At 33.0% G+C, this 21,065-nt stretch overlaps 3 protein-coding genes across 5 annotated transcripts; 2 read left to right on the top strand and 1 right to left on the bottom strand.

Moving 5' to 3' along the window:
* The first annotated feature begins 1,387 nt into the window (after nt 1–1,387).
* Nucleotides 1,388–5,031, top strand: LOC116345347 (ras-related protein Rab-4B). 2 transcript variants are annotated; one of them, XM_031774635.1, is made up of 7 exons: nt 1,388–1,478; nt 1,994–2,283; nt 3,172–3,252; nt 3,315–3,402; nt 3,482–3,513; nt 3,582–3,921; nt 4,003–5,031. In XM_031774635.1, the coding sequence occupies exons 2-7, from the start codon at nt 2,268–2,270 to the stop codon at nt 4,094–4,096; spliced, it is 651 nt and encodes a 216-aa protein (XP_031630495.1). In that variant the 5' UTR covers nt 1,388–1,478; nt 1,994–2,267; the 3' UTR covers nt 4,097–5,031. The 2 variants fall into 2 exon arrangements, with proteins under 2 accessions (XP_031630495.1, XP_031630486.1); XM_031774626.1 differs by having other exon boundaries at nt 1,420–1,503.
* A 612-nt stretch (nt 5,032–5,643) lies between these two features.
* Nucleotides 5,644–7,888, top strand: LOC116347785 (zinc transporter ZIP9). Its single transcript, XM_031778519.1, has 2 exons — nt 5,644–7,130; nt 7,277–7,888. The coding sequence occupies exons 1-2, from the start codon at nt 6,568–6,570 to the stop codon at nt 7,623–7,625; spliced, it is 912 nt and encodes a 303-aa protein (XP_031634379.1). The 5' UTR covers nt 5,644–6,567; the 3' UTR covers nt 7,626–7,888.
* Nucleotides 7,889–12,374: 4,486 nt separating this feature from the next.
* Nucleotides 12,375–20,228, bottom strand: LOC116342021 (SR-related and CTD-associated factor 4-like). Of its 2 annotated transcripts, none has more exons than XM_031769490.1 (12): nt 19,979–20,228; nt 18,416–18,848; nt 18,211–18,296; nt 17,568–18,105; nt 17,325–17,481; nt 17,110–17,261; nt 16,377–17,005; nt 16,159–16,296; nt 15,456–16,089; nt 15,168–15,365; nt 13,573–13,741; nt 12,375–13,379 (listed from the first exon to the last, which is right to left on the bottom strand). In XM_031769490.1, the coding sequence occupies exons 1-12, from the start codon at nt 20,006–20,008 to the stop codon at nt 12,851–12,853; spliced, it is 3,693 nt and encodes a 1,230-aa protein (XP_031625350.1). In that variant the 5' UTR covers nt 20,009–20,228; the 3' UTR covers nt 12,375–12,850. The 2 variants fall into 2 exon arrangements, with proteins under 2 accessions (XP_031625350.1, XP_031625358.1); XM_031769498.1 differs by having other exon boundaries at nt 18,443–18,848.
* Nucleotides 20,229–21,065: the final 837 nt, after the last annotated feature.

Raw genomic sequence — 21,065 nt, 5'->3', positions numbered from 1 at the left:
ACTGTGTTATATATGTTTTTAAAAAAAATTATGGAGCAACCCTCGTAGTACGTGGAATTGGCTTAGTCTTCATACAAATCCACCTTTCGAACTAATATTTTTTCAATTCACCTACCAGCCTGCCAAATCGAAAAGAGAATTATGTAAACCAGTTAGTTAAAAAAAATGGTTATTTGAAAATCGAAAATGTAGAAATAGTTAGTGAAATATTAGATCGTCATTTAGCAATTTAATAGAAAATTTTTCATTCCCAACCCAGAAAAGATCACCTCCGACCATTTTGAGAATTTTCGTTTTTGAACCCCATTACAATACTTTTCCCTTCACACTACGTGTAGGCGGAAAAGTAAAAATGATATAATTGTTTTTTCTATAGTAAATTTCATTCTCCGCTCCTCTTTTTTAGAGACGGAATAATTTTGTTGTGTACCAAAAAATTAGAGGGCCAATACCGCAAACAAATTTTGTATAGGAAAGTGACACCGCTTCCACAGTGTAGATTTTACAAAAGATTTTCTGCACTTATACCAGATTCTCAATATAATGTCTGACAAGAATTTGTTCAATGTAAGAAAAAAGAACATTTTTTTGAATCGAAATTCTACTATGACTTTCCTGAAACGATTTTGTCAACAAAATCATTTCAAATGCACACAAAAATCCCGACCATAAAGAAGAAATAAAACTTATACGAACGACCGAATATAGTCGGTCATTTGATGTTCGCTTCGTATTTAGTTTTGTGCTTTCGTTACTGACGCATGGTGTAAAAAAACGATCGAAGGGTGTTACAACCTGAGTGCTTGGAAAATGTAAATATCATCAGAACGATTTAAGTGCATTAATTTATTCACACAAAGAAACAGACATTATGAGTTCAGACTTTTGATTTTAAAAAAATTGTTTCGTGTTCGATAACTTTTCTTTGTACGTCACCGTGTCACGATATATTATCGCTACAACATGAATAGAAAAAATAACATAGTTTAAAATACAAATGAATTTGAATTGTTATTACATTTATGTATTCAAATTGCGCGCGCTTGTATACTTCAAATTATAAGGTTAGACGACAGCTGCAATGTTACCGTGCAGTTTAACCACATAACATGGTAGAGCGTTTTATACGTGACCGAAATGTCAAAACCTAGCAACGAAACTTGTTTACACGTACATACATATCGCACATCAATACCAACGAATCTGAATTGACTTAAATCATTGATGAGAGCGAGCGAGTGAGTGTATTTGTTGTATTTGTATTGGATCTTAGTTGTGGTTGATGTTCGTTTTCTCTCTTACTCCATTGGTTTGTTGGCGACTCCATTGTTGTTGTTGTCATAGTCGTCGTCATTGCTTGGCATTGTTTTCTGTGCTCAATTCACACTAAATATTATTCGTTCGTATAGTTTTTTTTTTGGCTTTACCATCATCAACATCGTCATTTAGATTTCATTGCGAAACGTCAAGGGAGCCAAGTAATAATACACAGATACTCGTGAAGTAATCAAAACAAAGAGAGTGAAGAAAAAAAAATCATACACACAACAAAACTTTGTTTCGTTTTTTGTTTCAATATTTTCCATACTATTTACTGAATCCTGCCAATTTCATCTATCGCACAACAATCAATGTGGAATCGAATGTTGTAACTAGCAATCGTTGTTTTTCTCTCTCGTTTGTTTGATTCCAACTAGAAAGTTAGCAGATTTTTTTTATCGTCAACTGCAACATTCAAATTAAATCAATTTCCGTTTGTGTGTATTTTAATTGTTTAGTTTTTATGTTCAAGTGCGTAATACAATAAATATAAATCAACAAAATTCTTTTTCTCGTGAAATTGGTTTATTTTATATGCGTGTGCGTGATAAACCATGCACGTTGCGACCTTTTACCTTTAAAATTTATACCACTGTTTGCTAAACGGCTTTGACAAAACTAGTTTTTTTTTTCTTCGTTCACTTTGCTTCATTGAATATTCTGTTTGCACAAGTGTTTAGTCTTCTGTATGCGATTCAAAGCAGAATTTGTGCGGGTTTTTTTGCAAACAGTTTCGTTGGAAAAAAATACAAACAACCCAAAGTTATCATAGTTAATGTGCCACTCATTAGTATCAGTCAATTGAGATTACCGAGGAAGAACGTTAAAAAGTCAGATAAAAAAACGGACATTATAAAAAAATAGTGGAATACAGAAGTATTAATTGACTGGGATTGCAGTATTATCATTTTGTGAGAGAGTAAAAAAACACATTACATAGCAACGACATGTCGGAATCCTATGGTTAATATAACAAATCTATTTTTATACGTAGTTGTAATTTAAAAAAAATTGTGGTATTTCCCTTGTAAAGCAACAATTTTGAATTGATTTCTCTCTGTTTCTCTATCGAATTGCGTTTCTGGTTGAAATTGGCATACACCTAACATTGATTTGCAATTAGTTTTTTTCCGAAAACAATCCGTTAGTAGTCTGTGAATTCCGCTGAAATTGGCTATGAAATGAAAAGTATTACATACTTGTGAATGCATTTCGCCGAATAGAAACAAAGAAGATGAAGTAAAACAAAAACGTCGTGAAAAAAAGAACGCAATTTTGAACACGTATATTTTGAAATGCGGGTGAGTCAGGGCATTGCTGACAGCCGTTAGACTGTATTTACTCACTAATACACGTTTCATTCGCCGTATTTATGCACACTTTTTTTTCGGATACGATTCAGTTTGCGTGTTCGCGTTGATTTACCCACTTCGATGTGTATCCATATGTAGAATTGGAATTTATAAATGTGTGACGGTACATTTATTATTCGCATTTGTACAAGGCACATTTGCTTCGACCGCATGTTGGTCATTTTTCGTTTTCTCTCTCTCTTTCAGTTATTTTGTTGCTTACAAATGTTATGTGCATAACAAATTCATGAAATGCCATGATTAGATTAGTTGAAACATGCTGAATTCAATCTTGTTAGTCTCGTTGACATTGTACGTCAATACAAATAGTTCAATTGACGTACTTCATTAAATCAAATATATTTGATACTTTTCATTTTCTTTGAGAAATAACAAAAAAAAACGAATCGAAATTTAATGTTTCTGTTGTTCCATCTCTTTCTGTCGTTTTGCCGCTGTTATCGTGCTCAACTGATTGTCATCCCGTTACATGTTTTAGATTATTTATTCAAATTTCTAATAATTGGCAGCGCTGGGAGCGGTAAAAGTTGTTTGCTACATCATTTCATCGAGAATAAATGTAAGTGTATTCAAATTTATTCAGTCGAACAAATTATATTTGATTTTGATGTGTATTTGCAGTCAAAGAAGATAGTTCACATACGATTGGCGTTGAATTTGGTTCGCGAATTGTGAACGTAGGCGGATCGGTCGTCAAATTACAGATATGGTGAATATTAAAATTGAGTAGAATTTGCATCGTTTTATCTCATCGATTTAAAAAAAAAATTTCGTTCAAATTTCAATAGGGACACCGCTGGTCAAGATCGTTTCAGATCTGGTAAGAATTGATACAATAAACAAATTGAATATCAACTAATTTCTGTGTGTTTATTTTTATTTAAATAGTAACACGTTCATACTATCGAGGTGCAGCTGGTGCATTATTGGTGTACGATACAACGTCACGTGATTCATTTAATGCATTATCCGCATGGTTAAATGATGCCCGAACATTGGCGAGTCCGAACATTGTTATTCTATTGGTCGGTAATAAACGTGATTTGGAAGAAGCACGTGCTGTAACGTTTCTTGAAGCCAGCAATTTTGCACAGGAAAATGAGCTCATATTTCTTGAAACCAGTGCAAAAACCGGTGATAATGTTGAAGAAGCCTTTCTGCGATGCTCAAAAAGTATTTTAGCGAAAATTGAAACCGGCGAACTTGATCCAGAACGCACCGGTTCCGGGTACATTTTTATTATTAAATATTTTTCTGTTTCTTTCATTTATTTTATTTTGTTTCAACTTAAACCATTTTTATTTTACAGAATACAATTTGGAGATGCGGCGCTTCGAAATATTCAACTTAAACAGAGAAATTCATCACGAACGAACCCGTCTGATTGCCGATGTGGACTATAATCAATAGTATATAGATTTAAGGAAATTTACTGAAAAACAAAACACCCAAATCCAATAACAGGATAGAAAAAGTGAAAAGAAAAAACAAAATCGTTTAAAAATTTCAAAAAAAAAAATCATAAAATGATGCACGAGAAAACACGATGAGTTCAGCATTGTAATGAGCTGGCAAGAAAATTAGTTTTTCTGAAGCAATAGACTTCGAAAACTTATTTTTGTTCGCCGGCAATTGCAGATTCATCAAATTCGTAATTCAAAAAAAAGAAATATTTTGTAATAGATAATAATAAGGGCGGATAGAATTCCATAAGATAGGACTTTCATGTTTGCACTACAGGAAGAAGAAATCTATATACTATATAAAAACAACAACAATTTTGTGAACACTCATTCTGAGTCGAGACAGAATTTTATTACATTTGAAGTACAGCCGAATGACTTGTCTGTGACATTACAATTACAACAATAACAAAAAATAATTTTTTCCAAAAAAAATACAATTTTTCGCAGATTGAATGAAAAATTAAGTGTTGGCAATGGTTCGATTTCCTTCAACAATTCCATTCATTAACTGAAAATGATCGTTCACTAAATAAGTGGCCTTAATGTGTTTTGTTTGTGTTTATCGTTTTGCGGCAGTAAAACAAAATTAGAATGCGCTGCATATATTTTCAAGTTCTTTATAAAATTGTCCGTATGGTTAGAATGGTTTGCAAAAAAAACAATTTCCATTTTCTTGTCTCTCTTTTTCACAAGCAGCTTTAAATAATCTATAAAATGTTTTAAGTAAAACTTGCTACAGACCTTTTAGCTCAAGAAGTATATGTGTTTTGTTCTTGAAGACCAATTGTTTACCCAAGAAAAAAAGGTCTAAAGATATAAAATCGTGCACTGCACAATAAAAATAAATAAAAACAAATTATATTGTGACAAAATATGTTTAGTCTTTATTTTTCTTTAACGAGTGTGATTAATCAAAAACATTTGATAGATTTTTTTGTGTGACGATTGCGAGCGTGAAAAAAGACCATCAAAAGCAAAGTGGAAAAAGAACAGTCAGCAAACACAATTAACAACGGGTTTTCAATAAAAAAAATTTGTACTTGTATTTTCGTTTCTGCCTCTTTTGAATTGATTTCGACTACCTTCATCGACTAAAAAAAAAAGAGTTGAAGAAATGTGATTCATCAACAGTTTGTTGGAGAAAAAAAAATGAAAAAATCGAATAAAAAATGAAGAAATCGGTTTGTTGGTGCTTATTTCGAAAAGTGCACAAAAAAATCACCAACAATTTCATAAAAAAAACTGAATAAAATTGGTTTGAAAGTTAAACATTTTCTGATGATTGTATGTGAATTGCACACATACACAGGTCCACCCTCTTGTGAGTATCAGTAGAATCATACGACACACATCGACCGACTACGTCATGTGTATATATACGAAGCAATGTATATGAAATTGTCGAAAGTTTGACATTTCGTTGTGTGTATGTTTGGTTGACGTTTTTCAAGTCAATTTTGACACGTCGTGTAATTTGCCATTGCCTTTCATTTTCCAAACAGATCTACGGAGCTCAATTGGTTGTTAGTTGCAGTGTGGCCCTTTGCATTGCTATACATGAACACAAAGTAGTCGAGTTTTGTGTGCTTTCATTCTCTGTGCATAAGCATCATCACACATCGTAGTGACACCGAGTGATAGTAAAAAAGTGTAAACGATCGCTTGTATTTGAGTGCCAGAAGCGATAGAAAAAAAAAACAATAGAACCTTAAGTGAATCTTATCAATTTTGTTGCAAGCACTGTGTAAAATTCCGCTGATTATGTGTCAGTTGTCCGTTATTGCCTAAACATGCAAAAGACTTGATTGTGATTTGTATCTTTTTTATATGTGTCTCTCCATCGTGTTTTGCATTCTGAATCAAAGCAAAACAGAACCAAAGGAATTTTTCATCAAAAAAAAAAAACACACGAGAGTAACGCAAAACATTTGCCACGAATTTAATTGGATTTTTTTAATTCGAAAATTAAATACATTCCATCGTGAAGAGTATTGACAATTTAGAACGCTCCTTATTTGTTAACAAACACAATGGCAATCTTATCATGAACAAAAAAAGGATGTTTTTCGTCGATAAATGCGTTTACATGTGTTAAATTTTGTGATTAGAACGTTGTGATTATTATTCAATCAAGTTCATTCGCCTTTTAGTTTTTATTGTTAATGTCTAAATGCAACGACTTATTGAGTCTTGAACAATTGAAAAACACAAAGAAATTGGCAAACCACAATACAACGGGTCGCATCATCTGTTATCGCCAAAGTTGACAAATAACTTACAAACAAAACGATCAGTATTAAAATAGATGCTTATTTAGCTTCGAATACATATCAATTTTAAGATTAAACTACCGAAGAAACCAACGCACATTCACACAAAGCACGTCAAATAAAATAGACTAGAAAAAAATGGAGGAAACTCTTATGTTACTGTTACTTACAATTGTTATGCTGATTGGATCGTATTTGGCCGGCAGTATACCATTGGTTGTCACATTGTCGGAGGAGAAATTAAAAGTTGTTACTGTCTTTGGTGCTGGTTTACTTGTTGGAACTGCCTTAACTGTGATCATTCCAGAGGGAATACGCGCTTTGTACAGTAGCGATGTTCAACACATGGTGTCATCACAATCACCAAACAATGAAAAAATTGTACCCGAATTGAATCATACAGATGACGAACCCGATCATTCATCAACGATTGGACTGTCATTGGTATTGGGTTTTGTATTTATGATGATTGTTGATCAAATCTCATCACGACGAAATAAAGATACATACGGTTCGGATCGCAATAGTACAGCCACAATTGGTTTGGTAGTGCATGCGGCAGCTGATGGCGTTGCACTTGGTGCAGCTGCAACAACAAGTCACCAAGACGTGGAAATGATTGTTTTCTTAGCGATTATGTTACACAAAGCACCGGCCGCTTTTGGACTTGTTAGTTTTCTATTGCACGAAGGCATTGATAGGTATAAAAAAATTGCCCAAAATAATTTTGACATATTTGAATTGACATTTATGAATTTTTTAAAAGATATTGATTCGATTGATCGAAAAATTATTAATTCATTTCGAATTTCGTGTTATTTTGCTCTTTTTTTCGTTTTTAAAACAGAAATAGAATACGAAGACATTTGGCTATTTTCTCACTGTCCGCCCCACTGCTAACGATTCTTACTTACTTTGGCATTGGACAAGAGCAAAAAGAAACATTAAATTCTGTGAATGCAACCGGCATTGCAATGTTATTTTCAGCAGGTACATTTTTGTATGTAGCAACGGTGCATGTGTTGCCGGAATTGACAACTGGAGGCCATGCACATGCACCTCCCACATACAGTCATCTAGAATCTCCGCAAATGCCAGCGCCAAAAGGATTTACGGGACTCAAAAATAGTGAATTAGCCATTTTAATTGTTGGCGCATTAATGCCACTGGTCCTGACGATAGGCCATCATCATTAAAGGAGACATTTAAGTAGATAAACGAACACATACAATCCACTCCCCCCGAATTCATATTATACATATAAATTATTTAAACAAAACCAGATGAACACATATTTTAATCCGTTTATTTAATGCGTAAAAAATGAAATAAAAATAAAATACATTAGGCGATAAGAAAAATGAATTTACTATTATTGAGAAAGAAGAAGACGACATAGGTTTTCTTCTTCTTTTTAATCACTTTGTAAATGACTGTAATAAATGAGATAAAAAAAAGATAAGAAGGTGTATAATTAAGAACAAATACATTTTCTTTTTTTTCTGAACAATGACTGCTTGTAAAGATAAACGAAAATGAACAAAAAATATTGAAAAAAAAAATCAAAACAAAAAGAACTTATTTTATTGAAATTAGACAATTGTATCATTTCGTGCCTCATTGTGTACTTTGAATACAACATTTCCGATGAGCAATCATATTTGAACAAATGGTGCTATATATCAAAAGATGTATAACAGATGTATAGGTCACGAAACAATTGTTTGAAACAATCGATTTTGATCGCGTATTGTTAGTTGATTGAGCTCGTCATTTGACTGTTTAACAAAAAAGAAATTTTAATCAACCCAGAATAGATATTTTTTAGAACGTGTCGCATTTTTGCCAGACAAAAATCCTAGGGGCTTATCGCACTTTCGAAAATGACAATTATGAGCATTGTGCGCCATTTTGAACGATTTCGTACCACTTTTGACGATTTTTGACCACTTTTCACGAATGTAGCGCGAATAATTTGAGTACAGCGTCACTTGCAGTGACAGCTAGAGTGATAGTAGATTATGGAGAATATATACCCTGTATACCGCTCTAAAAATACTACAGAAAAGTAAAAAAAAAAAATATTTATTTATTTTTTGAACAAAAATTCATTTGCAAAGAAGAGTGGTACGAAATCGTTCAAAATGGCGCACAATCGCCGATATTTGCTCATAATTGTAATTTTCGAAAGTGCGATAAGCCCCTAGCAAAAATCATTCTAATACAAACAAAATCTAGCAAACATCTATCTATTTGAAAGTACATTTTCACACTGATCTAAACTCTTCTTTCATTTTTGGAAAACGATTTTTTAATCTTACCTTATTTTTTCTTCTTTGAAAAGAACACCAACTAAAGTCTGGACCATCTTCCGATTTGACATTTATTTTCTCTGAAAATAAACAAGTTCTACTGGCTAACTTTATTGCTTTGATATCAAAGCGAAAACTGTAGCGTGAAACATATTGCCCATATTTTTCAAATATCCAATTGGCACAACGTAGAGATGTATGGTGGATTTTTGAATAATCTTATGATTCTCTTGTGGTACAACGAAATTATGTGAAAGGTAATACAAAAACTGTGTCGAGATAAAAAAAAGAGGTAGATAAAAATGCAAAAACAACCGTTATATGAATTGAAATAGAATAGAAATGGCATGACATTTTTCGGCTTTAATAACAGCCAAATATGATCTAATGAATGAATGACACACATTATAATAATGAATGTATCATGAAACAGATATTTAAATGAATGAGCCTTATCGTCACGTTGAAGAAATTAACGCATTGAAAAGAAAAAATGGCATGAAGAGTAAATAGGAGTCCACGCGCTGCACATAAAATAAAAACCACAATAAATCAAGTAGTATTTTCGGTTTTTACTTCAGATTTTTTTTTTCTTCGTTAATTGTTTTATATCATAATATAAATAAAGCAATATTTCTCCATTTTCTCTCTTTATCTTTTTTTTCGTCAAAATCTACATTTTCAACAGATTCTGGTTCGCTCTTGTGCCGCGCATCGTTTTATCTACACACACACACACATACATATCAAACAGCGCGTATGCATGGCACAAGAATGGCGCGGAATTGTTGTATTTTTTTGTCATTCTTCATATTCTTCAATGAGTTTTAGTGTGTGTATGAATGAGTTATTTCCACTAGATTTTGCAGTTTCTTGATCTTAAAGCAAAATATATATTTTTGTCTAATTTATATATATATATCCTATATATATTGAATATTACCGGAAAAAGGGAGAAATTGGTTTTTATAATTTTTGAAGTAATAAAAGGCAGTGTAATGCCAAAAAAAAAAAATTAAAAATTAAAAAAAAAAACAGGGACAAAATTCAAAACGAAGAAAAAAAATATTATTTAAAAGTAGTTAACTCTAAATGATTTCTATTATTAACATTTTTGTTGTTGTTGTTTTTTGCTTGTATAATTCGATTTCCGTATCTTCACATGTATTTTCTGCTTATCAAATGTATGTCAAATTTTTTACAAGTAATATGTTTTTTTTTGTATATGGTTTTATCTTGTGTGTTCCTCTTCTATGGGAATAGGATTTTCTTTTGCGTTCCCAATTTGAATGGGAATATTTTGCTTTACATTTGCGTCGATAGATGACTGATTAATCAATAGTAAAAAAAAAATTTATGAAAAATTGATCAAGGTAAATATGGTTGTGAGGCAAAATAAATTTTATCTTTTGATTTCTTTTTGTTTAAATTTATGAGAAGAAAAGAATGGACAAAATGTGAGATTAATGATTCTATTATGTTCTATACAACATAAAATAAGTTGAATATGTGAAAGATTAAAATTATTTCTTTTTCTGTCACAACATTACATTAGTTCAAACACCTTTTCAAGCCAACACACACGATTACATCGTTTTTAAAGCATAATTTCGTCTATTTCCGGGCACGCTGTGGAAAAACTTAGCGAGAAACGATTAAAGGCATTCAATCGCCAATTTTCTCAATTGTTTATTCTAATTATCGATAAAATTTTACAAAGAGATGTTTTTTTTTCGAAATTCGAATGAGAAATCCATGACATTGTAATTTAAATTGTTTTTTTTAAAACTTTTGTCATTTGATTGTAACATATTTACGGTGATTTTATTTTATTTTTTTTCATTCGAATTCAGTTTTTTTATCTATATATTTTGTAAACGTGTGATGTTGTATGCCGGCGATATAATTATTTTCTAACCTTCTATATTAGATTTCTTCTATTTAAAAAAAAAATGTACGTGTTTTGAAAAAACAAAATGTTTCTAGAAAAAAAACGTGATTTTCTGATTTTAACTAATTGGAAAAGAATACGATTTGTTCTTGTTTTCTGTGTAAAATGTATATAAAATGTAAGAGATTTTGTTAAATACAAAGCACTGTACCTTGCACAAGTCACTCAATTCGAGTGCAAGCGCTTGTATCCATATTTTACATCACTATTTCATTTCCTTCCGATTCGAATCACGAAGTGTCACTCTCTATAAATAATATTTGAACAATAAAAAAAGTGGCTTGATGTGCGTGTGTGGGGCATGTTAAATAGATATTGGCACCTTTGCGGATTTGCCTTTGTTTTCTTTTTGTCTCTTGCTTTCATTGTTTCAAAACCTACCTTACATTAACAAAACTCTTTTATTTTCTTGGCCCGTGGTAATAATCTCTTATTTGCACATGTAAACATTTTAAATATCGAGCGAGAAAAAAAATATACATAAATTAACTTAAAACGAAATATAATTGGTATTTTCTCTGGACTTGTTATATTAATAAAAAGAGTGAAGATTATTGTCGAAAACAAAGCAAAATAACTCGAAATTTGAATATTTTTCATAAAACATTAACAATGTGCTTGCAGCTTTGTGGTTGCCGTTTAGAACGTGTCGACGCTCACAAACAACACACACACACATCATGGATCAAAAATAAAATCTAAACCGAAAATATGTTTATAAAACCCTAAATGCGTTCATTTTCTTTCTTATTTTTATGTAATTTCTCTAAAACAAACACATAAATTTCGTTTACAATAAAACACGTTGAACTGTCGTTTGTTGTTGTTTTTCATTCTGGCAAATATTAAGTCCGGTCAATTTTATTTTGATCGTTGCAAATTTTACTATATATTTCAAAAAAACAACTTTTGCCCTTCTATCAGAAATATGTATATGCCGATGATTGAGTTTTTTTTTTGGTTTAGTTTTTTAAAAAAAAATGTGGTAGAAAATTATCGCAAAAAATGCCTTGCCATCTGATATAAAAACGCACAACATAAAATGCCAATTTTTATGAGGGTTGCAATTTTTTTTTTCTTTGTCTGTCTGAATGTCTTAATCTCTTGGCTCATCGTGATTAATCTATGTATAATCTATCTATATATAAATCGAATGTGGCATTAAATACCAAGCAACATTCATATGTGTCTAAATATGAAAAAAATGAATTATTATGTTTTGAGTATTTCTCACTTGTTCACGGTATTTTTTGTTTGTTTGTTTTTCTATCATTCAAATCCTGTTAGATTTTTATATTTCAATCCTACAATCAATCGGTTGTCAATAGTTTTTATACCACATATTTTTCTGCCAAACAAAAATGAATAATATATAATATGCATAAGATTGTTTACGCTTCTCTATTGCTACAAAGTTTCTCTGTCTCTGTCTCTCTCTCTCTTTCTCTCTTCAAATTATAATTGCATTTCTGATAACCAAAAAAAAAACATTAAAATTTACATAAATCGTTGCACGTTTGGAAAGGATCGTCTAAATGATTTTCTTTGTTGTAAAAAAAAATAAACAATACGATTTTAAAATTTACATGTCAAAAACTTTTGAAAATCAAAGTTTCGGCATTCTATTGAAATTTGTATTGAGCATCACTTGATAGATAATTCAATAAATTAAAAACATATTTTTGTAAAAAAAACCTAAACAAAAATGTCTACATTTTTGTGTTTGTTTTTCTTTTGTTGTTGAATTTGAATTAAATGAACTTATGACGAAGTGTGAATGCAGTACATTGTGATTGTGTACCAAATGACTAACGCAAACATCCTACTCTAGTGACGTTCATTTTTTTTTTGTCGCACTAACTAAAGTCCCGATGTTGAACAAACGATTTTGTTTGTCCACTTCCATTTTAAACATAATTAAATTACATCACAGCCATATTTTCCTTGATCGATTTTGTTTTTCATATTTGTTGTTTCGATAATTTTAGATATTTGTTTCTATCTAACTCTATCTCTCTTTTTACTATCTGTTTGATTCGACGCACCCGTACAGACTAATAGGAAACAGAGGCGAAGTTCGTCATCAATCCACGCGCACTTGTGCTAATTTTGTTTAGTTATTAGTTTTGTTGTTGTTTTAAACATTTCAATTTTCGAATTAATGTTCGCAATTGTCCGTTTCTGCAACTAATGCATTTGCGTCGGTCGTACTCGCGAGTGTATCATGGTTTGGTTGTTGTGTGTCGAATGAATGCGATGAGGATGTTGGTTCTTTCAATGAGTATGATCGATTTTCAGTTGGTTCATCATACAATGGCGTTGTATTCAGATCCACCGATGTTTTATTATTGTTTGTTCGATTAATTTCGTTTGACGATGTGGACATCATATCGGATTGTTTTTGCTTTTCGCTAAATTCTTGTGCTAACTTTGACGGTGACTTGATTTGAATGCGTGGCAATGTTCGCTCTTCATTGGCTGGTTTTGACGTTGAGGTTGTGTCGGACGCCGTTGTTGTTGTTGTTGTCGTCGTCGGTGTCGATTCATTCGTTTCATCAAAAGCACCGCCGGTGACACTGTGATCACCACTTTCATGATGTGACGATTCATTCAAATTCCTTGGCTCCAAATCACCCAAATCATTTTGCTTATCATTATTGAACGAACTATCGCCGAAATTACTGAAACTAATAACAATAAAAATGGCGTTTCGATTAATTTTGGATTTTTGTTTCATCATTTAGGGTAGGCAAATTAATATATTTCATTTAAAAAAAAAAGTGAAATATTTGTTGATTCAATTATTTTCATTAATATTCATAAGACTATATGTTGTGAAGGAATATATACATAAATAAACGCAATGCTAATAAACCTCACCTATTTCTATCCTTTTGGCCATCGAAATTTCCACGATGATTTCGATTCTTTTGGGGTGAACCACTTTCTTCATTATCTTTCCAATGACCACGTGGCCCGCGGGGATTGTTATTGCTTCGATTTCGATCGTTTCGATTAAAATTTCCATCTGATCGCTCATTATTCATTCCTGCATGTTAAAAAATTAACATTCATCAAAATGAGTTAATGCGTCTAACGTTAGTAATGTCATTCGATTTGAAGAAATTTTTCGATAAAAATATAAATTGTAACCAATTCTAATTCGGATTTGAAATTAAAACTGAATTTTTAAAAATTGCAATCGACATCTCTTATTTTCAAAACGAATTAAAATCAATTACAATATACTTTTCTATAAGAAAATCAAAGAATTTGAAATTTGATACCATTTTTGCGTTATTTAAATTAACCAAAATTACCGACAATATAAAGATTTTTTATACTGATAGAAAGAAGTTTGTATAAAAAGTGAGGCTTTCATGTGTTGGCCTCTCTCACTCGCATTGAAATCCACATTTGAGTTATATAGACGTCTCACTCAGTGTACAATGTTCTTTGAATTGAAATCAAAACTACCGTGAATCCGTTTCTGAACAATTCACACCCATTGTGGTTGACATAACACTTTACTTCCAACCCCGATTTAAGGGCTTAGGTTGGGCGTCCAAGCTATTTCAGGAAATATTATCGACACCCCTCCTAAATGGGCATATGTAATAATATTTTCACTGAACCCAACTGAGGTGGATTTTTTTGATTAAATTCGAAACACTGTTATTTTTATTTCAATTCAAAGTTCTATCGGGCTTAAAAAGCACTCTTTCTTCTTTGTTCAATGTTTTATCACATTAATTAAGGTTTGACATTGATGGCACTAAGAAGGTGCTTCGTGTGCTTACTAACATTAATGTGTTAAGTGACACGGAACTTTTCATTTTGTCAAGTTAGCGGTGCTAATTTGGCACTCATTTTGATATGTAAAAAAATATATGTTTTTTCAGAGATTTAAAGGTTAAAATATTAGCTTAAAAGTGCAAATGTCTCAAAAATTGGGGTAAGTTGAAATGAACTTTATATTAAAGTAAGTAAATCAAGTCTGAGTACTTGAATTGGATACATTCCATGAATGTTTACATGAATGACATTGATCTCAATGAACATTTTCCATTTGTTTGTAGTTGTGACATATTGTGTGTCATATGACAATACGACGTTTTTTCTCTTTCAAATCTTTTATTATTTAAAATGATCGAAAATTGCATGATGACAACTGTTTTGACTTTTTCGAAAAAATAAAAAAATAAAATCAATAATGTTTTTTTTTATCACAAGTAAAAATGAAAATGTGCCGTTGCAATATCGAAATGACCTCAAAAATGGTATAAAAACTTCAAATAAACTTTTGTTATGGTTAAATGTTCTCATCGTTTAGTATGCTGATGTAATTCTGTGTCGACTTCGTTCGTTTGATTCTCACGAAATTGCATATTTACACACATAAAGTGAGAAATGACTATTTCCATCTAAATTCAGTGTGAACTATTTTGTTTGATAATTTTTTTTTTTGCACAAACCAGATCTTGGTTGCCACGAAAAGTTATTTCTTGGTCCAAAGTTTTGCATATTGCCTCCTCGCATATTCATACCTCCGGCCGGTCCATTCATGCCACCCGGCGGTCCGAATCGATTTTGATTGTAGAAATCACGTTGTTGACCAGTTGATAAGCGATTTCGGTCGTAATCATTACCACCACGTCGTCTACTGTTCATGGCTAAAAAGAGCAATCAAACACAGTTATGAAACCGAATGTTCTATTTCTAATTTTTCTTTGTTTAAATTGATTTTTTTTCATTTTACTTACAGTTTGGTCCCATTGGACCGCCTCTTAAGTTATCTATTGGAATTGGTAGTCTCATATCTTCAAGTGCTGGTGGTCCGCCACCACCAATGCCAATATTCATTCGTGGATTCGATTGATCCATATAACTATTATTAAAGTTCATTTGATTTGGTGGTTGATCTCTCCACTGCATGTTATTTCTTGAATTGTTAAAATCACGATTAATTCCATCGGTTGGTGTAATACGATCATTTTCGCGTGATCGACCTCGTCCATCTGACCATCTGGAATTTGAGTTTCGACCGCTACTTCCACCGCTACCGCCACCACGTTCATTGCTATAATCGCGTGATCGATTGCCCCGATTTCGATTGTCACGTTCCCGATCAACGCCTCGTCCACGAAAATCTTTCATATCATTATCTCTATCATGACTTGAATTTCCACTGTCATCAAAGTTTGGTCCACGATTATCTTTGCCGCTGAAATCATTTGATGGCATTGGATTTTGTCCAAAAATTTTCGGCGGTGGCCGATTGAACATTGTTTGACTCTTTTGGAACATTGGATCGGCTGGTTGATTTGTTTCATCTTCTTCAATGTCCATTTGATCATCGGAACCACTCACATTTGCCGGTGTGGTCATCACGGGAGCCTATTCGGAAGAAATTACATTTGGTGTTAACATTTCAGTATTTATTTTAATAAATGAGTTTTTTTTTACCATCGGAGGCATTTGCGGTATTGGAGGAAAGAAGTATGGGGCAGGTGCACCAGGTGGTGGTTTGTCAAGTGATGCCATTGGCATTCCTGGCACAATTGGCTGTGGAATCATCATTGGCATTTGCCCATTCATGGGATGCTGTTTGCAAAATGAAAAGACAAAACGAAAAATCAATGAAAAATATCTTTGTAATCAACATCTAATATCATTCGACTTACGCCTGGAGGTGGAACGCCCATAGGTAAACCGGGCGTCATCATTGGCGGCATAAAGCGTGGCACTGGTCCCGAACCCATTGGGAACGGTGGCACCATTTGTGACATATTGGTCATAAGTTGTTGTTGTGTTGGCGGCGGTTGATCCATGCCAAACATTGCCATATTTGTGACTTGATTAACTGCCACCGCAGCAGCTGCAGCAGCTGCATCGTTCGTATCTTTTTGTTGTGATTGATTTTTAAGTTTTTCCTTGAGCCAAGCTGGCATTGAATCTTCATCAAACATGCCACCATCTTCTAATTGCTCGAAATCCGTATTTTGATCGAGCTTATCCCATGGAATGTAACTAACACCCAATTCTAAATCCCAGTAATCTTTCCATTGTTTACTTTTTACACCTTTGCCCGCCGCCCATGAGATTGATATGACACGGCCATGTAATTTGTAGCCGTTTAAACCGTCGATTGCTTTGTACGCATCTTGACGTCGATGCATCACCAAAAATGCACAGCCACGCGGATGAATCATGTCAATGCTGACAATGTCACCATACTTGGTAAAAATATCCGACAGTTCTTCCTGTTGCGTCAATTTCGACAAGTGGCCAATCCACAATGTTGTGCTACATACTGTTTGAATTGGACATGAAGAAATTTAATTAAATCGATTTCACATAATTTTAAATTGAAATTTAATAACAAAAAAAAAAAATACAATAAAATCCACTTCTTACCACTTAAATGTTCTTTTTTAATCTCGGGCAGTCCTTTGCGTTTCCGTTCACGCTCTTTTTCTTTGTCCTTGCCACGATCTCTGTCTCGGTGCCTGTCACGTGACGTTGATTTCCGTCGTTCACGGTCTCTGCTTCGTCTACGATCCCGTGACCTGAAAACCATCCAAACATTAATGTGTTGGCATTTTATCGGATTTGATAATAAGCTCATTTACCTTGATCGACCGCGTCGATCTCTTGATCTGCTTCGACTTCTTCGTCGTTTGCTGTATCGGTCTCGTTCGATCGAAGGGCTTCGTGAATTTCCATCTAAATTAATCACTTCAACTTTTCCGTCGTCGGAAACCAATTCAACGTCTGGATCGATTTTTGCTGAAAATATTCAATTAAATAGAATTGTTTGAGCCACAAAAGACTTTTAACGCGATGCAAAATAAAATGTATACACAATTATTTACCTTGTTCAGATGCGTTCGATGTCATATACATTGGTCCATTTTGATTTGGATTTAATTGGGCATTTTGTAAGCCATAAATTTGGTTGTCCTGTCGACTGAGGTCACATTCGTTGGCAAACGGAAGCTTCTTCAACATCGTAGCCAATTGTTTTTCAAATGCTTCTTCTTGCATTCGCATTTCGGCCAATTTCGATTGTTTCGATTCTTCAATTTGCTTGAGCTTTTGCAAATTATGCAATTGCCGCAGTATATTTGGATCGTTCAACAATTGCGATATGTTACTGTTATCAAGCGTTGAATTTGTTGGCAATTGTTGTTGTGATTGGCGCGGTGATTGGCCTTTATTATCATCATCTTCATCATCGCCATAATCAAAGTCCAGCAATTTTTTATTGAATTTCACTGAATCTTGTCCCATTGCCGAATTTGAGCTTGTGCTTGCAATTGGTTCATTGTTCTTCTGCCGAATGAGCATTAATTGTTGCAAATGGCGTATTGTGCTTGGATCGATATGAGACACATTTGACATTGAATTGATCTGGATGGGAAGAGCGAACGGGAAAACAGAAACATTTTTCATTAGTAAAATCGGCAAAAATTCATTTGAAAAAAAAAAAAAAAATAAGATAAAAGAAAATCGTACCGGTCCCGACATATCAGATGACATCGTGTGACCTTCATCAGTCATATTTGGCGCAGGTGACTCCTGAGTGATTGTATTCATCATACCTAGATTGAACAAAAAATTGCAGAGAAAGAAAAACGATGTTATGACACGGTCTCGAATGATGTTTGAGGATTGGTAAATTGTTCGGCAGTGGCGCTTAATAGTGGCGCACCCAACTCACCGTTGACATTCGTGTCTTGAGATGTACCTTGATTCTGATAAATCGGATGATTTGGATCGGCCAAATCGAATAGGGGTTGAATGACTTCGGGTGCAAATACATTATTCTTTTGCCATAAATTCAGCACACGGATGATTTTGCTCTTGTCTTCTGGGCTGCATTGAAATAGATTGGCAAATGTTGTTTGCATATTGCGTGCAAAACGCGGTGCAAACACATCTTTTTCGGTGCCAAATTGGTGTCGCGACTGGCGTACAATCGAATCAATGACATACAAACCGGGTATTTTATACTCTTGTTTGCATTTCAATATGAATTTTTCCACACTTTGTACAACATGTTTGTAAAATTTGATCGCTTTCATTGCACTCCGTGTAATGGATGTCATTTTTGCTTTCGAGATCGGCGGCTTTGATTCGTAAAGCCCCGAGAGCTATTTGACATACGAGATAAAAAAAAAATAAATAAAACGAGAAAAAGAGACGAAAAAAAATAATATATTAGGCATTTTGTCTTTTTGCACGGTTGGACGCCGATCTACTTAAGGCTAGACAATAATAAAAAGTGACAGCACAAAAATGTAATTGGGCCGTTCGTCGCATTCTTTCTGTATTTTTACTTTTTAGCTCCTCATTCATTGTTCGGAGAATATATAGCGGGTACATTTTCACTTTTCGATACGGAACAACAGAAATAAATTTCGAGCAGGCAGGCAGAGATTCGCATTTGATCAAAGCGAGCTTTATATTTTGACATTGGATTGATGTGTTTTTCTCTATTCGGGTGGCTTTGTTGTGTTTTTTTTTCTTCTTCAATTCATTAGTGTGTGATTTCAAGCCCATTGTCGCTGATCTTGTATGACGAATGCCATATAGTTTGTCTCTAATGCATATTTCACAAATACACACGCACACTTATTCATTCATTCATGCACACACACACTTACACACGTACACATACACTAACATGCATATCGTACACGCACTAGGGCAAATACATTACAATAAGCGTGTGAATATTAACCAAATAACCACGCACACATAATACCCTTTTTTATCGCTCAAAGCCTTCTTCAAATACTTAAAAATCAATAAAAAAAAAACTATTTTACGTTCGATTCATTTGCTGGCGATATTTATTTATTTTTGCCACTTTGATCACGATGTCGCTTGCCATTTTTCTTCTCTTAGGGGGCGACCACCCCACCCATTGATGCTTTGGACTATTTTTTTTTTTTTTTTTTTTCAAATGAACAATCAAAGACTTTTAATTTAAAAAAAAAAAAATTGATTTGCAAATTTTCATCTCTGTTGTTTCGTTCGTTTATTCATTGCATTCAGTTGACATGTAACTTCATTTTTTTAAAAGCTTCATTCTTTGAGTACTTGTCGGATGCACCGCCACAAAATTCATTTAAATGTATATACACATTAAATATATACGGCCCAATTTCAATTTTATGATCAATCACTTTGTTCTCAATGATAATGCTTTCGTCTGGCGAATATATTCGAAATCGATGCGTCCAAGGCAATTAAAATGCTCGAATATATTTTTGTTTACCTCGGTATTAAAAGCAACAACTGTATCCATTTTTGGAAGATTTATTTCATTATACTTATAACACACAAATTCTTCGAATGAAACTGAAGAAAATTATTAACAAATAAAAACGAATACGTTTTTTTAAATTTTGTTTTTATTGTTTCACACAAACGATCTTTCGTCTTTACGTTTAAATTGTATTTTATTTAATTGGTGCTTCGTTTGATAGAAATCTACTTTTTTTTAAATTGAAACTAGTTTCAAAAATGTTCTATATGTATAAGTTTTTCGCTCTCTGGTATTTTTTTTTATAAACTCCACACGGCATTTCACTAAGTAAGACCATTAAAAAAATGGCGTCGATACGGAACGACAACATGACCATAATATAATGTTATATTTGGTGTCAACGTCGAAAATGCCACGCATTCAATGCCATCTATTGATGAGGTCCATTATATATTCAATTCGATTTGATTTTCGAATATTTAAAACTAACAACCGTTTAAATGTATTGAATTGGTTTCGTACTCGGAACAAACATTTTCTCTAATTTTCTTATTGATGCTTATTATTTGCGTTTTGCTTCTGTTATCGATAAACAATCAGTAAATTGAAGTTCGAAAATATCACTTTTTTGCATTGATAATCACAGAAACAAACCGATAAGAAAGATGAAAGTATTTATTTTAAACCTTCTCCACCCAAATATTGACAAAAAAAATTCCATGCGAAATGTTAAATACGATCCACTGATTGCAATCGGTTCCAATTGTATGTGGAATAGAAAAAAATTTGACGTTGATATCGTAAAAATTTAATTAGATTTGGACAGCTTATCAAAATTGAAATGTTTCATAACATTACATACATTCATTGCTACTGCATAATTCCATTTTATTTCGAAATTCACTACGATCTAGATCAAGTTTTATTTACTTTTTACGTCACAGTTTTGAGTGATGGCAAGGCCGCCACTGTCGCCGCTACACCAACAAATATTATCTTGTTCGTACTACAATACGTCATCGATCGTCTAGGAATTAAACCGCATTTTTATACGTAGGTTGCTCCATAATTTTTTTTAAAATGGTACTTATAGTGT

This window comes from Contarinia nasturtii, unplaced genomic scaffold (assembly GCF_009176525.2).
Source record: "Contarinia nasturtii isolate CC-2019 unplaced genomic scaffold, AAFC_CNas_1.1 Cnas_scaffold_129, whole genome shotgun sequence".
In the NCBI taxonomy this organism is placed as follows: domain Eukaryota; kingdom Metazoa; phylum Arthropoda; class Insecta; order Diptera; family Cecidomyiidae; genus Contarinia; species Contarinia nasturtii.
This window is presented reverse-complemented; position numbering and strand designations above follow the sequence as displayed.

What these genes read in the sequence shown, in the direction of transcription:
- LOC116342021 (XM_031769490.1), bottom strand. Translation starts at nt 20,008, where the DNA reads ATGGATACAGTTGTTGCTTTTAATACCGAG. An exon ending in TTGTTGCTTTTAATACCGAG is followed by an intron (nt 18,849 to 19,978) that starts GTAAACAAAAAT and finishes TATGTCAAATAG; the next exon opens with CTCTCGGGGCTTTACGAATC. An exon ending in TTCGTGGCAACCAAGATCTG is followed by an intron (nt 13,742 to 15,167) that starts GTTTGTGCAAAA and finishes TTTAACATGCAG; the next exon opens with GAATGAATAATGAGCGATCA.
- LOC116345347 (XM_031774635.1), top strand. An exon ending in TCATTTCATCGAGAATAAAT is followed by an intron (nt 3,253 to 3,314) that starts GTAAGTGTATTC and finishes GTGTATTTGCAG; the next exon opens with TCAAAGAAGATAGTTCACAT. An exon ending in CCAGAACGCACCGGTTCCGG is followed by an intron (nt 3,922 to 4,002) that starts GTACATTTTTAT and finishes TTTATTTTACAG; the next exon opens with AATACAATTTGGAGATGCGG.
- LOC116347785 (XM_031778519.1), top strand. Translation starts at nt 6,568, where the DNA reads ATGGAGGAAACTCTTATGTTACTGTTACTTACAATTGTTATGCTGATT. An exon ending in TTGCACGAAGGCATTGATAG is followed by an intron (nt 7,131 to 7,276) that starts GTATAAAAAAAT and finishes TTTTTAAAACAG; the next exon opens with AAATAGAATACGAAGACATT.